Raw genomic sequence first — 16,784 nt, forward strand, 5'->3', positions numbered from 1 at the left:
CAAATGGGTTTTTAAGAACAGGGTAAGTTGCTACATACCATATACTGGAGAGCATGAATCACACACAGGTACAACAGAAAGACTCAACAAATAAGCTTTCAGCCAAAAAGCCCTTTTGGATTTACCATTATTTGAAAGCTGTTTTTAAGGAATTAATATTTCCACACTACAATGAGATTACGAAAGTCATGGGACGGCAGTAAGCTCATAAACAGATGGCAGTAGTATTGTGCACATAAGGTATGCAAGGTCAGTGCATTGACAGAGCTGTCATTTGCACTCAAGTGATTTATGTGGAAAGATTTCTGAAGAGCTGATGGCCATATGAATGGGAATTAACAGACCTCGAACGCAGAATGGTAGTTGGAGCTAGATGCACGGACCATCCTATTTTGACAATCATTAGGGAATTCAATATTTTGAGATTCACTGTATAAAGAGTAACAAATCACAGGCATTACTTCTTACCACAGACAACACAGTTGCTGACAACCTTCACGTTATGACCAAGAGCAGCAGTGTTTGCGTAGAGTTGTCAGTGCTAACGGACAAAGAACACCACATGAAGTAACAACAAATATAAACATGGGATGTAGGATGAATGTAGCCATTACGGAAATGTGTTGAAATTTGGCATTAACAGGCTATGGCAGTAGACGACCATTGATCAGTGCCTTTGCTAACAGCATGACATCAACTGTATCACCCCTCGTTGACTCGTGACCCATCTCGGATGGAGCCTAGGGAACTGGATAATGGTGACCTGGTCAGATGAGTTCCAATTTCAGCTGGTACGAGCTTGTGGTAGGGTTTGAGTGTGGCACAAACCCACAAAGCCACAGAACCAAGTTGTCAGCAAGGCACTGTGCAAGCTGGTGGTGTCTCCCTAATGGCATGGGCTATGTTTACATGGATCAGACTCGATCCTCTTGTCCAGCTGAACTAATCACTGACAAACTGGTTACGTTCAGCTACTTTGAGACTGTTTGCAGCCATTCATAGACTATGTCCTCAAACAACAATGGAATTTTTATGGATGACATTGCGCCATGTCACTGGGCCACAGTTGCTCCCAGCTGGTATTTGAAGACCAAACTGAACAATTTGAGTAAATAATCAGCTCCCCCAGATTACTCAACATGAATCCCATCTAACATTTATAGGACATAATTGAGAGATCAGTTCGTGCACAAACTCCTGTACCAGCATTCTTTTTGCAATTATGGACAGATATGGACGCAGCATGGCTCAGTATTTCTACAGGGGACTTTCAATGACTTGTGTGCATGCCAAGCCGCTTTGCGGCACTAAGCCAAGCAGATGGAGATTTGACATATTAGGACGTATTCCAGAACTCCTGTTACCTCAGTGTAAAACTTAACAAAAAAGTAACTACCATAAGAAGAGACCACTGGACTGTCTGGATAGCTGGGTGGATGGAACAGTAATTAGTAGCTCAATTCCAACATTGACTATAGCAATGGTAAAAATGTGACATGGTGCATTGTCCTGGTGGAATAAAGCTCTGCCTTAGACCACACCCAATTTTACTTTTGCTTGGGTTGAACGTTCACCATCCAGAATGAAGAGCTGTAATATTAACCAAAAATTCATTCAGGAATTCACATACCTGTGAAGAAACTCCTTATGACTGTATCTTGATTATAAACATGAGCTAGGAAAGGCATTTTTTTTCCAGTATATTCATTGTAAAATTTACCAGTAAATCCCCCTGCTGCTGACAAATGATCAATGACAAAGAATTTCATGCCTATTTGGTATCTAGTAGTCTGTGGGATGAAGAAAACTTAATGGCTGAATGGTCACATCAACAATACTTTAGCACCTAGATTTAGGCAGATATAATGGACTACTATCGAAGTGACTGTTTCTCTTTAACGAAACCACTTTCACAAATTATAGCGCAATAAACCATCAATGGAAGATGGCTAGGACGCCATGGTCCTGAGGAATGGCCCCCATGGTCATCAATTTAGCACCATTAGATTTCTTTTTGGAGGGCTATCTCTAGAATTGTATTTACATCTCCACCACAGGCCATTTAAAAGACACACTGAGTTATGCATTCAGAAAAATGAGCACTTGTTTTAACACTTCATTTAAATGAACATTATGCCACCAGAAACCATTGCAGCAAGATTCTGGCCTTGTGAAACGGTCAGTTATCCAACTGGAATATGCTATACCCCTCTGGTAGACATAAACCTTTAACAAATGCAGATGGTCCACAATAATGTTCATGCAGCACAAAGCAGTCTTTGTGCCTTCAGTTACAACCACAGGTCCCATCAATGCTCAACTGAATTTTCTCCACAGCACAATATGCTCCTATCGGCCTGTATCTGAGGTGTAGTCCATGTTTTGAGCAGCCATTCGCCTGGAGGACTATGTATCCAGGCAACAACTATCAACCTGGTGTAACAAGACAGGTTATTTAGCCCTCAAGGTGACATGTTTCAAATTTTTGACCATCCAATGGCAGTGCCCACTCCAATCATAATTAGAGAGAGAGAGAGAGAGAGAGAGAGAGAGAGAGAGAGAGAGAGAGAGAGAGAGAGAGAGAGAGAGAAGGTTGTCTGCCGGTTGCCCCATGTTGAGAAATGAGAATATCTATTGCCATATCTGCCACAGGTTGCTGCCTATCGAGCTTTACTGACCTCCACGTTCTGTGATGAGGTATGGATGTCCAGCATCTTCTTGCCTACTTATGGTTTCAGCACCCTTCAATCACTTTCAGTAGACGCTAAAGATAGTAACATGGAAGCAGCAGTACACCTTCGCTGCTTCCTAGGTGCTCATTCCATGGCTTCGGGTTATGCCTACATCTACAACAATACTTTGCAAGTCACCATACAAGTGCGAGGCAGGAGGTAACCTGTACCACTACTTGTCATTTCCCCTCCTGTTCCACCCGTAAATAGAGAGAGGGAAAAATGACTGTTTTATGCCTCCATATGAGCCATAATTTCTCGTCTATTACCTTTGTAGTCCTTACGCACAATGTATGTTGGCAGCAATAGAATCATTCAGCAGCCAGCTTCAAATACCAGTTCTCTAAGTACAGATCCCAAACACTAGAGCAGTACTCAAGAATACATCGCACCGGCACCCTATATGCAGTCTCCGTTACAGGTGAACCACTCTTTCCTAAATTTCTCCCAATAAACCAAAGTTAACCATTTGCCTTCCCTATCATAGATTTCCGCCTCATGAACCATGGACCTTGCCATTGGTGGGGAGGCTTGCATGTCTCAGCGATACAGATAGCCATACCGCAGGTGCAACCACAATGAAGGGATATCTGTTGTGAGGCCAGACAAACATGTGGCTCCTGAAGAGGGGCAGCAGCCTTTTAAGTAGTTGCAGGGGCAACAGTCTGGATGATTGATCTGGCCTTGTAACACTAACCAAAACGGCCTTGCTGTGCTGGTACTGCAAATGGCTGAAAGCAAAGGGAAACTACAGCCATAATTTTTCCAGAGGTCATGTAGCTTTACTGTATGGTTAAATGGTGACAACGTCCTCTTAGGTAAAATATTCCCAGGTAAAAGTGTCCCCCATTCAGATTTCTGGATGGAGACTACTCAGGAGGACATCATAGTCAGGAGAAAGAAAACTGGCATTCTACAGATTGGAGCATTGAATGTCATATCCTTCATCGGGCAAGTAGATTAAAAAATTTAAAAAGAAAATGGATAGGTTATAGCTAGATATAGTGGGAGTTAGGGAAGTTAGGTGGCAGTAGGAACAAGATTTCTGGTCAGGTGAATACAGGGTTATGAATATAAAATCAAATAGAAGTAATGTAGGAGTAGGTTTAATAATGAATTTAAAAAAAAATAATAGGAGTGCAGGTAAGCTACTACGAACAGCTTAGTGAAAACATTATTAAATCCTGCGCATACCACAGTAGTACAAGTTTATATGCCAACTAGTTCCCCATATGATGAAAAGACTGAAGAAATGTACGACGTGACTAAAGAAATTATTCAGATAGTTAAGGGAAACGAAAATTTGATAGTCGTCGGGGACTGGAATTCCACAGTACAGGAAGGAAGAGGAGAAAGAGTAGTAGGTGAATATGGACTGGGGGGGTAAGGACTGAAAGAGGAAGCCACCTGGTAGAATTTTGCACAGAGCTAACTCTTGGTTTAAGAATCACGAAAGAAAGTTGTATACATGGAAGAGGCCTGGAGACACTGGACGATTTCAGACAGATTATATAATGGTAAGACAGAGATTTAGGAACCAGGTTTTAAATTGTAAGACATTTCCAGCGACATATGTGGACTCCGACCACAATTTATTGGTTATGAACTGTAGGTTATAACTGAAGAAACAGCAAAAAAGTAGGAATTTAAGGAGATGGGACCTGGATAAACTGAAAGAACCAGAGGTTGTAGAGAGCTCCGGGAAGAGTATAGGGAACGACTGACAATAATGGGGCAAAGAAATACAGTAGAAGAAGAAGAAGAAGAATGAGTAGCTTTTAGAGGTGAAATAGTGAAGGCTGCAGACTATCAAGTAGGTAAAAACAAGAGGGCTAGTAGAAATCTTTGGGTAACAGAAGAGATATTGAATTTAATAGAGGAAAGGCGAAAAGGAATAAAAACATCTTAAAAATGAGATTGACAAGAAGTGCAAAATGGCTAAGCAGGGATGGCTAGAGGACAAATGTAAGGATGTAGAGGCTCATCTCACCAGGGGTAAGATAGATGCTGCCTACAGGAAAATTTAGAGACCTTTGGAGAAAAGAGAACCACCTGTATGAATATCAAGAGCTCAGATGGAAAAACAGTCCTAAGCAAAGACCAGAAAGCAGAAAGATGGGAGGAGGGTATAGAGGGTCTATACAAGGGTGATGTACTGAAGGACAACATTATGGAAATGGAAGAGGACATAGATGAAGATGAAATGGGAGATACGATACTGCGTGAAGAATTTGACATAGCACTGCAACCCCTAGATCAAAGAACGGCCCCAGGAATAGACAACATTTCGTTAGAGCTACTTATAGCCTTGGGAGAGCCAGTCCTGACAAAACTACCATCTGGCGAGCAAGATGTATGAGACAGGCGAAATACCCTTGGACTTCAAGAATAATATAATAATTCCAATCCCGAAGAAAGCAAGTGTCGACAGGTGTGGAAACTACCAGGTTAGTAATTTTAATGGCTGCAAAATACTTACACGAATTCTTTACAGACGAATGGAAAAACTGGTAGATGCCGAAATCGGGAAAGATCAGTTTGATTTCCGTAGGAATGTTTGAACACGCAAGGCAATACTGACCCTACAACTTATCTCAGAAAATAGATTAACGAAAGGCAAACCTTCATTTCTAGCATTTATAGATTTAGAAAAAGCTTTTAACAATGTTGACTGGAATCCTCTCTTTCAAATTCTGAAGGCCGCAGGTGTCAAACACAGGGAACTAAAGGCTATTTACAATTCATCCAAAAACCAGATTGCAGATATGAGAGTAGAGTGGGCATAAAAGGGAAGCAGTGGTTGAGAAGGGAGTGTGAGAGGTTTCTTGCCTATCCATGATGTTATTCGGTCTGTATATTGAACAAGTAGCAAAGGAAACAAAAGAACAATTTGGAGCATGAGAAGAAATAGAGAACTGAGATTTGCCGATGACATTGTAGTTCGGTCAGACCGCAAAGGACCTGGAAGAGCAACTGAACAGAATGCACAGTGTTTTGAAAGGAGGAGGTAAGACGAACAACAACAAAAGCAAAATGAGGATAATGGAATGTAGTCGAATGAAGTCAGGTGGTGCTGAGGGGATTAGATTAGGAAATGAGACACTTAAAGTAGTAGATGAGTTTTGCTATTTGGGGAGCAAAATAACAGATGATGGTCAAAGTAGACTGGCTATGGCAAGGAAAATATTTCTGAAGAAGAGAAATTTGTTAACATCGAGTATAGATTTGAGTGTCCAGAAGTCTTTTCTGGAAGTATTTCTATGGAGTGTAGCCATGTATGGAAGTGAAAAATAGACAATGAACGCTTTAGACAAGAAGAGAATAGAAGCATTCGAAATGTAGTGCTACACAAGAATGCTGAATATTAGGTGATTAGATCTTGTAACTAATGAGGTGGTACCGAATAGAATTGGGGAGAAGAGGAAATTGTGGCACAACTTGACTAAAAGAAGGGACTGCTTGGTAGGACATATTCTGAGGCATCAAGGGATCACCAATTTAGTACTGGAGGGCAGTGTGGAGTGTAAAAATCGTAGAGGTAGACCAAGAGATGAATACACTAAGCAGATTCAGAAGGATGTAGGTTGCAGTAGTTACTCTGAGATGAAGAAGCTTGCACAGGATAGAGTAGCATCAAACCAGTCTCTGGATTGAAGACTACAACAAAAATCACAGATTTCACACGCTCGATCCACCTCATATATCGCTTTGCAACGATATGCCCAGATATTTAAAAGACTCGATGGTGTCATGTTGGACACTAGGAATACTGTCTCTAAATATTACAGGTTTGTTCTTGCCGTCAAGGACAACATACTGGGTTCATTAATTTAAGTTGTCTTTGAGCCATCTATGTATCTAAGAACTTATTCCATAAGCTCATACCTTCATTAACAGCATGCAGTGTCTAATGTTTTCCAGAAATGTCTGCAAAATATCCTTCAGTGGGTGCTATAAGCTGTGTTAGTGGACTTATCCATTCCTTGGAGTAGTTTCAAATTTATCTTTGCTCCGTTTATAGTTTTGCCGACAGAAGAAGTAAGGGATACGAAATAAAAACTATTGAAACTTCCATTCAAATGACCAGATCTGGCACTAATCTGTGTTGTTCTATACAGAACATGCAAAATTTGTAATGGGAAAACGTTTTGAATGAAATGCAGTGCTTACAGCACCCACTGAGGGATATTTCGCAGAAATTCCAGGATTAGTCCAGTGAAACTCAGAAAAAAAGCCTGTACCTTGCAAAAGGTGGGGTAGAAGATTCTATTTTTTTAACTCTTTCACATTGTTGAAAAGGTTAGAAAACCAAGTTTTGCCAACCAAATTTCTCTTGGGAAAACTTTCTGCAGTCAAAAAACTTTGAAAATTTCGGACTTTTTCAGTTTTTTCAAAATATCTCAGTTTCATTTGCTTCTATCACTTTGACGTCTATTTTCTTTTTTAAAGAGCACAAAATTCTCTACAAATTTGATTGTTACCACTTTTTTCTACTCCCAGTATCTAAGGCGCTACAGCTCGTCAAAAAATACCTATTTTTCAAATTTCGAGCAAAGTGGCAAATTACCTAATTTTTGAACACTTAGTTTAGTTTCTATTTGTGTGGTATAAACATATTACTCATCATGTTATTCATTGGAATTTACCATCTCACTCTGCTGCAGGGCCAGGACAAACAGCATCATATTCAGTAACTACGAACACATTCACGTCGGATTGCGTGAAGTTTATTTGTATTACAATATGTAATATGATTGCACGCAGGTGCCGTACATTTTCTACAGTTGATTGACGTTAATGATCAGTTATAAGAAAAAGTATGTAGGAATTGTTCTTTAGCGGACAAAAACGTATTTATACTTTGGCGGGCGGAAGGCGATTATCTCTGGTGATAGTTCACACGCTCATTCCAGTGTGTGCTGGCACAGTTGTTTATGATGTCCGATATGTTATCACCAGACCTCCTGTAGCAATCAAGAGATCGCTCTGAACACACACTGGATGTCTCACTGTCATCTGAATGATCATCAAACGATCTGTATGCCTTGCGGCTGAGTGGTACTCGGCTGCCAACTTCATTTCCGTCAACTGAGTCGAATGTCAAGGCATCAGCTAGTGCAGACTCAGCTTCCCGACTCTGTTGTAATATTTTTTTGGGCCATCACTGGTCGGGACTGTCCTTGGCGATCACTCACATTGCCAATATGTCCAGACCTCCCTCTCAATTTTGAGCCAAATGAGCGATCAAGTAGATTTAAAGAGTAACGACTTGGCGAAGTCTCTCTGCTAGCTTCACGACTAGGTCCTGTCGAGAGAGGGATGCCGGATGGTCTACGTTGTCTGCCATCATGTCCTGTTTCTCTGTTTGTAGTTGAAAAGGTAGCATAACTTAGTCTGGAAGACGGAGACCCTGAGCGGCTTGTAGGTTGGGACTGAGATACATTTGACATCCGACTCCTTGTTCTGCCCAATCTTTCTGGAGATGTTATAACACTTGTGGACATGCCAGATGAGTCTGCAGCTTTCTTTCCTGGCCGAGGAAGAGACGCCCCAGATCCTACTTTATGTCGAGCTAAAGCAGCATACTGTGCTCTTGCCTTGGCACGTTGGGCTGCCTGCAGATCAATAGCACTATTAGACCGGAGTGCTGATGGGCCAGGAGCTGAACCTCGACGTGGTGATCCATCTGCAACAGTTCGACCTCTTGGAAAGTCACTTCCAGCTGCCAGCCTACCTCCCCTTCCTTCCAACAATAAGGGTCCTACAGTTTGGAGTCGCTTCCATTCAGTATATGTTGTGGTGCTGAAAATGAGTATGTCTGACATGAATTTGTGTTTCATTTGCGAAAAAACTGTGGTGAGTGATGGACGCAATGTGAAAAAGAAAGGACTGAGCACACTTATCGATTGTAGTGCTAAACGCAGGTAGTCTGCTCACACCCGTTTTTGAAAACACTCAGTGGAGTGATGGTGCATGAAGCATGCTACAAGAAGTACATTAATGAATGATAGCAGCTAGCCTTCGACATCCTCAGGAACCAACACGCGTGCTACATCGGTCGCAGGAAAAAAATCAGTTCAATTTCAAAGAGAAATGCTTCTTATGTGCAAAAGGGAATTCTGATGACTTTTTAACCCAGCAGTTAAGATTGCCATATGCCAAACGAAATTTTGATTACAAAGTAATGAAATTGGAAGTGCAATCGACAGTATTAGAACAGCCTAAACGACGTGGTGATTAATTTAGTCAACAAGTGATAGAACGAATTCAAAATTTAAATGATTTGTTGCTGCAGATGGGTGGTACCACAGATTTTGCTACAGAAAGTTCTTCCAGAGTGTTTCAGCTACTGGACAGAAACGAGGTTACCGACCTGCAACACAAGTAGATGAAGGCATGGAGGCTATATTTGCCTACCTGGAAACCAATACAGAAGAATGTCAGATTTCTATGGACAATCTGTTAGAGCAAATACCCACATCACCTCGTCCTGATATTCGAACTGTCAAGGCTCGCCTTTTCCAGAAATATGGTGACGATGTGGTGATAGCTGAAATAGCTTCAAAGCCAGCAGTCGTACGTTTCAAGAATGTTGGGCACCAACTACTCAGTGAAAATTGGTACACCAAAAGAAATTCAGATCATCAGCAAGAAAGACTACGAATCGTCAAAGCAGCTGCAAATATCATATTAGACGATATAAGATCAGTAGTGTAAGATGTAAAACAGTACCCTCCCTCTGATAATTTTTATGTGATGTAGAGTCTGTCATACCAGAATCTGTAAGATTGCTCTTTGAAACTATAATTTTGAAACACAAGCGGTCTCCCACCTACACAAGATGCTGCACAACATCATTCGTTGCGGACTTACCAACAAGTCCAAAGTTGGATGGGAAACTGGAAACCTCCTGAGAAATGGGGCTGGAATCACTGTGACCGCGGTCCAATACCCGTTAATATGAGCCAGGATCCAGAACCTGAAGCACTTCTTCACATTGTTTCATGCTCATGCAAACTGAAGTGTGGCGGAGCGTGCTCCTGCAGAGAAGCGGGTTTGAAATGTTCTTCAATTTGCAAGAAATGTGTTGGGGTCAACTGTGAAAACGTGCCAAAATTTTTATATGAAGACAGTGAAGAAGACGTTATGGAGGATGTTGAGGAAACCGCTGACGAAATCAACGAACTTGCTGAGGCTGTCTCGCTGTTTAAAGAAGAGGTCAATCTGGGATCAACTCTATGTACAGACCCTGAATCCGTAACTCAAGGTATTTCTGGTGACACTGAGGAACCTGGCCCATCAAAACGTTGGAAGTGATGCTCATATCTGTCAAGTGCGCTTAAGTGCGATATTACAAGTATTACACACCCAGAACTGTCAACATTTTTTAGTAACTGCCAATGCATTTTAATTGTAATAAAGCTACTTATTTTTAATGTCAACGCTGTGGCTTTTATATACAAGAATAATTACCTACCTAATTAGGTTGCCTATTGCAGCTAATAATAGTTCAGTTTCCTGTGAAAATTTATTTTGTGTGTGTGTGTGTGTGTGTGTGTGTGTGTGTGTGTGTGTGTGTGTGTGTGTGTATGATGTATTTTTATATTTATAGTTTCACAAATACCAGGGCTGAGGTTGCCCATAGTGAACTTCAGGTAGTGATGTAAGAATCACAATAGTTGGGTGCCCAGCAATCATCATGTTGCATACAGAGAAACTGAATACCTGAAAGTGAGGTGGTAAATTCCAACATATAACATGATGTATAATGTATTTATACTACACAAACAGAAACTGAAAAAATAGTGTTCAAAAATAAGGTATCTTGCCACTATGCTCAAAATTTGAAAAAAAATTGTATTTTTTGAGAATTTTGTGCTCTTTAAAAAAGAAAATAGACGTTAAAGCGATAGGAGCAAATGAAACAGATATTTTGACAAACTGAAAAAAGTACGAAATTTTCGAAGTTTTTTGACTGCAGAAAGTTTTCCCAAGCGAAATTTTGTTGGCAAAACTCGGCTTTCTAGTCTTTCCAACCATATGAACGAGTTGAACAAATAAACTCTTCTACCCCACCTTTTGCACGGTATATCTGCTATTTGACTGGACTAAATCTTTTTCATAGAAACTACTCGCGGTAAAGTGGAGACTATCTCGAAATAATATTTTCTTTTAGCTTAATACAGATTACGAATTAGAGAAGGTTTCAAGCTCGTCCTCTTATAGGCAAGGCAGCGCCCGCGAACGGTACCCACCTGTTGCGCAGCCGGCTGGTTTATGCAGCAGGAGAACCATTGCACCCACATCTCCCCCGCCATGTTGCCAGACTGGTAGCCAGACATTGAACACAATTTACCTGCAACAAAACAGATTACATCAATATGGCAACGGCGCAGCTCGTCCGCACAATTGCATCCGTCAAGCCTCGAGCCATTATTATGCGACAAATTGGAAAAGGAAGATTAGGATTTAACGTCAAGAACTACACAGTATCTGAATGGAGAAGGGAGACGCAGCGAGTTAATTGAGGTCTTTTCAAATGATCAAAATGTCATTCAGTTCACTCAGTAGATACTCTAGAAGCTAACATCTTCCAAAAGCCCTTAATTTTCTAAACTTCTTTGTTGCATGTAAGTAGTCATTAGTGTAGAACCCAAGTTATTGTCCTCGAGAATTCTGTGCTTACTTGCACACATTTTTCCCGAATGTGTCACGACAAACAGTACTCAGGCCTTTCTTGTAGACGTTAAATTCCCTACCGTTTCCACTGGGTGGAATTCTTTTTACGCCAGATACTTACCAAGATGCAGAGCTTGAAAGGGCAAATTTCTGAAGTGCATTTTCAGCACTATAATTTTACAAAAATTTTTTTAAGAGTGAAATTGTACATGCATCTAACGGTCAACATTTATCAACACCGGGTATCCCCGTCCCTCTGCCAGTGGGATTGTGATTGCAGCTTGGTTTGGAAGCTGTCTGACCGCCTCGATAGGCACTAAGCCGGCGGTACCCCCGCCCTCCCTCGACTTACCTCCATCACTGCTGTTAAGCTGCTGTTGAAAACTGGAGTCTTCTCAGAGTACTGTGGCCCTATGCAGCGATATGGATTCAGTACTTCCGTGTGCATACCCTAACGAAGAACTTCTTTGAAGGTGAACCAATGTGGGACTGGAAGCTGCGCGTTGAAAATGTGAAAAATTATCCCCTACTTCTAAGCAAAAGATCACCTGAACTATGCCAGAGAGCAGATCTGTACAAGAACATGATCAGCCTAAAGTCCAATTGATCCTCAGGAATTTCACAAACTGACTGAGCGGAGGGGAAGGGGGGGGGGAGGTGACTAGTGCCCTTGTTGTCATATCCCACTCACCCCCCCCCCCCTTTCCGTACGCCTATGACAAAAGGAACTTCGTTTCAATACTGATGACTGAGTTGGCAGTGAAAGGCATTGTGGTTAAATAGGCAATAGAAGATGCCGACGTGATAATGAACACCGTGTAGCAAAGGCTGATAAGACTCCTGACTATCACTATATCACCACCACAGCTGAAGACTTAGTTCTCTTATTTTGTAACATTGCTGACAACATTAGCCTCTTCTCGAGATAAAATCTATTTGCAGAGAGTTCATGTATAGTGTTGTCAGTCTAGCAGTGGTTCCCAACCCGGACGTAATTACCTGATTAGGGGTAAAACAAAATTTCCTGAGGGGTAAAAACTGAACGATTCGATTCTGTTTCAGTCAGGAAACTAAATTATTTTCAAAGATCATTGTTATTATGACGATTCTGTACGACTAATATTGATTATTTAAGTTATCAATAACTATTTTTTTCAATTAGTAGCATTAATGCGGTGGAGGTTACAGGCTCCTGGAGCAGTCAACCCACTACACACACACACACACACACACACACACACACACACACACACACACACGTTGCACTTTGTCCTGCACATCGCTGATGACAGAAGCGACACACATGCTTAACAAATATTAATATCTCAAGATGTTTTCTCGAAGTTGTAGGTGTACCTGCAGTAGTCCAGGAATTGCTGCATTAATGGCTTCGAAACAGATAAATGAATTAATTGACAGCACGACACAGAAGTAACTACAGAAGAGTTGCTATAGTGCTACACACATAATCGTCGTCATCGTCACTACTACTACCAGCCCCTTATTTAGATAATGTAACTCCCATGGGCCTAATAACTTTTTTCGCCCCCCCCCCCCAACAAAAACTTTGTCAACTTTGAAAAATATTTAGCAACAAAATTATAGAATATATAAAGGTGGTACCTACAAAAAGGATAACTTTGTATGGAATTATACAGTATCAACAAAGAATGTCATCAGTTCAATGGCTTTCTTCTTGCCTTGTTATAAGCAAACACATTTATCACGTTTTCAAAGTACAGTTTCACAGTCAGATTATGTTCTATTGCTAATACAGCCAAGTGATTCAAACGATCTTTGGATTGAGAAACACGCAAGCAGTTCTTAACTCATCCAAGAACATGAGAAGGATCGTTCAGTAAAGCAGTTCGTTGCTAGTGTGGTCAAATTTGTAGAGCGAGTCTGATGTTTGGATAAACGTCGAAGAGATATTTCTCTCTTAGCATTTTATTTAAGACTGGTAAAGAACGACCATTCTCAGATCCAGAACTCAACAGGAAGCTTTTGAGATGGACACATTCTGTTCCAAAAGAATCCTCTATATCCCCTGAGTAAATATGCTGCAGCTGTTTTGCAGCATTATAGACTTCATCACGGTCCATTTCCATGAAACTGGATAACAAGAACCTTAAAACTGTTTGTTGACACCAAAACGATTGAGCAGCTCTGCAGACAGTCTGTTCAATATAATTAAATAATTGGCCTTCATATAAGATGAACATCAACAAAAGCAAAACGAGGATAATGGAATGTAGTCGAATTAAGTCGGGCGATGCTGAGGGAATTAGAATAGGAAATGAGAAAGTAGTAAAGGAGTTTTGCTATTTGGGGAGCAAAATAACTGATGATGGTCGAAGTAGAGAGGATATAAAATGTAGACTGGCAATGGCAAGGAAAGCGTTTCTGAAGAAGAGAAATTTGTTAACACCGAGTATAGATTTAAGTGTCAGGAAGTCGTTTCTGAAAGTATTTGTATGGAGTGTAACCATGTATGGAAGGGAAACATGAACGATAAATAGTTTGGACAAGAAGAGAATGGAAGCTTTTGAAATGTGGTGTTAAAGAAGAATGCTGAAGATTAGATGGGTAGATCACATAACTAATGAGGAGGTATTGAATAGAATTGGGGAGGAGTTTGTGGCACGACTTGGAAAGAAGAAGGGACCGATTGGTAGGACATGTTCTGAGGCATCAAGGGATCACAAATTTGTCGTTGGAGGGCAGCGTGGAGGGTAAAAATCGTAGAGTAAGACCAAGAGAATACACTAAGTAGATTCAGAAGGATGTAGGCTGCAGTAGGTACTGGGAGATGAAAGAGCTTGCACAGGATAGTGTAGCATGGAGAGCTGCATCAAACCAGTCTCACGACTGAAGACCACAACAGCAACAATTGGCATTCAGTATTGGTGCATTAGCGCGGTCGAAACGGTTTCGAGTTAACTCGAACGAGCCTAATAATAAAGTATGTTTTGTGGATAGTTAGCTTTCTTATCTGAGGAAGAGTTGTAGGTAGCACATGCTATGCACCGTGAATTCCTTCGGCATTCATTATAACCCCCCCCCCCCCCCCCCACACACACACACACACACACACACACAAATATAATATTCATCTTTTAAAAATAAAACTGTTCCAAGAAAAGTCTTTCATTCTACAGTTTAGTTATGTGCTGATAATGTGGGAAAAGGGAGGAGGAGATGCAATAGACAGCGGGGGTGGGGGTTACTACCTAATTTCTGATTGCACTCAGGGCTAATAGTTTAAGAAAGGTTGGGAACCAGTGGTCTAACAGAAAACAGGGGGGTGGGGCGGGGGGGTTATCGTGGAGTATCATCACATCATTGCCATTTTCCTGGTCGTTCTTCGATTGTGTCTGCAAGACGTCTCCGTGTAAACAATAAATGTTAGCAGTGACGGTTGCATATCGGGGGAAGCAATGGAGAGTCACTGAACGCAAAACGATCCTCCTCAAACCAAGGCAACCATTTTCTTGTAGAGCTCTGTCTACTGGCACTATCCCCATACAGTGCGCAAATGTTTCTGGCTGCTACTGCTGCTGTAACCCCTCTATTGAACTCCAACAGAAGAATGTCTGACATGTCCCGATTTCTCCACTCTCCAATTTAGGAGACAATCTGAGCAGCCGTCTTAGGTTGTTCGCAGATAAAGCTGTCGTTTATCGTCTACTAAAGTCATTAGAAGATCAATACAAATTGCAAAAGAATTTGTTAAAATTTTGTATGGTGCGACAATAGGCAACTGAATCTATAAATAATGAGAAGTGTGATTGCTGAAAGGAATAACGTTTGACAAGGTGCGAGTACTTTGTCACAGGACATAAGGAGGAAAATATAGAGAAAAAAGTGGGAAGTGTCAAAATTTAGCACAGTCTTCTCTAGATCACGAAGAGACAGCACACTAAAGCTTCATAAAATTCCGACCTTTTGTAAGGTCCATTGTATCTGTAGTAATTCGTCAAGAGTGGTTTCTATGGAGAGCAAGGAAGGTTCACCATGATGATCATAATGTTACATCGAATTTGTACTAGTTGCTTAAAAGTAAAGTAACTTAGGACAACCGTACTCCGCCGATTTTGAGATTACGTACGCGTTGGCATGCCCACTGTAAACACGCTCCTTGCAGCGACGATTGCTAAGCGCCACACATTTGCTTAGCCCACTAGCACACAAATGACCTTCATGCAGCCTTCTGCGCATAGTGTTCTATGATATCATCCTTCCGGTGTCTCGGGCGAGGGCCGACCGCGTGTGCGTGGTGCTATTCCTTTGTAAGAGTAACTGCAGGTTACCGTCCCACCATCGTGCAATCCGACTAGCATTTTCCCATGTGTACTTTCCTTCCCCTCGAATAATTTATTCTCTTGTGATTCTTGAACAGCATATTTGTTGTTACTAGCGGAAATTTATTGTAGGACAAATGAGTCTCTCTGCAACCTACGTCCTTCTGAATCTGCTTAGTGTATTCATCTCTTTGTCTCCCTCTACAATTTTTACCCCCCACACTGCCCTCCAATGCTAAATTGGTGATCCTTTGATGCCTCAGAACATGTCCTACCAACTGGTCCCTTCTTTTAGACAGGTTGTGCCACAATTTTCTCTTCTCCTCAATTCTATTCAGTACCTCCGCATTAGTTACACGATCTAACCATCTAATCTTCAGCATTCTTGTGTAGCACCACATTCCGAATGCTTCTATTCTCTTCTTGTCTAAACTATTCATTGTCCATGTTTCACTTCCACACATGGCTACACTCTATACAAATACGTACAGAAAAGACTTCCGGACACTCAAATCTATACTCGATGTTAAATTTTTCTTCTTCAGAAACATTTTCCTCGCCATAGCCAATCTACATTTTATATACCTCTACTTTGACCATCATCTGTTATTTTGCTCCCCAGATAGCAAAACTCATCTACTACTTTGAGTGTCTCATTTCCTAATCTAATCTCCTCAGCACCATCTGACTTCATTCGACTACATTCCATTATCCTCATTTTGTTTTTGTTGATCTTCCTTTCAAGACACTGTCCATTCCGTTCAACTGCTCTTCCAAGTCCTTTGCTGTCTCTGACAGAATTATAATGTCATCGGCGAACCTCAAAGTTTTTATTTCTTCTCCCTGGATTTTAATACCTACTCCGAATTTTCCTTTTGTTTCCTTTACTGCTTGCTCAATATACAGATTGAATAACATCGGGGAGAGGCTACAACCCCGTCTCCCTCTCTTCCCTACAACTGCTTCCCTTTCATGCCCCTCGACTCTTATAACTGCCCTCTGGTTTCTGTTCAAATTGTAAATAGCCTCTCGCTCCCTGTATTTTACCCCTGCCACCTTTAGAATTTGAAAG

General features: G+C 41.2%; 1 protein-coding gene across 2 annotated transcripts in view; it reads right to left on the bottom strand.

Annotated features, from left to right (window-relative positions):
- Positions 1-16,784, bottom strand: part of LOC126469837 (CDC42 small effector protein homolog) — a 176,680-nt gene that overhangs the window by 4,899 nt on the left and 154,997 nt on the right. For both annotated transcript variants that reach the window (XM_050097135.1, XM_050097144.1), the window contains one exon: positions 10,988-11,088. In XM_050097135.1, the coding sequence (XP_049953092.1) occupies positions 10,988-11,074 (87 nt within the window). In that variant the 5' untranslated portion in view covers positions 11,075-11,088. The remainder of the gene's footprint in view (positions 1-10,987; positions 11,089-16,784) is intronic.

The sequence above is a fragment of the Schistocerca serialis genome, chromosome 1 (assembly GCF_023864345.2).
Source record: "Schistocerca serialis cubense isolate TAMUIC-IGC-003099 chromosome 1, iqSchSeri2.2, whole genome shotgun sequence".
Taxonomy (NCBI): Eukaryota; Metazoa; Arthropoda; class Insecta; order Orthoptera; family Acrididae; genus Schistocerca; species Schistocerca serialis.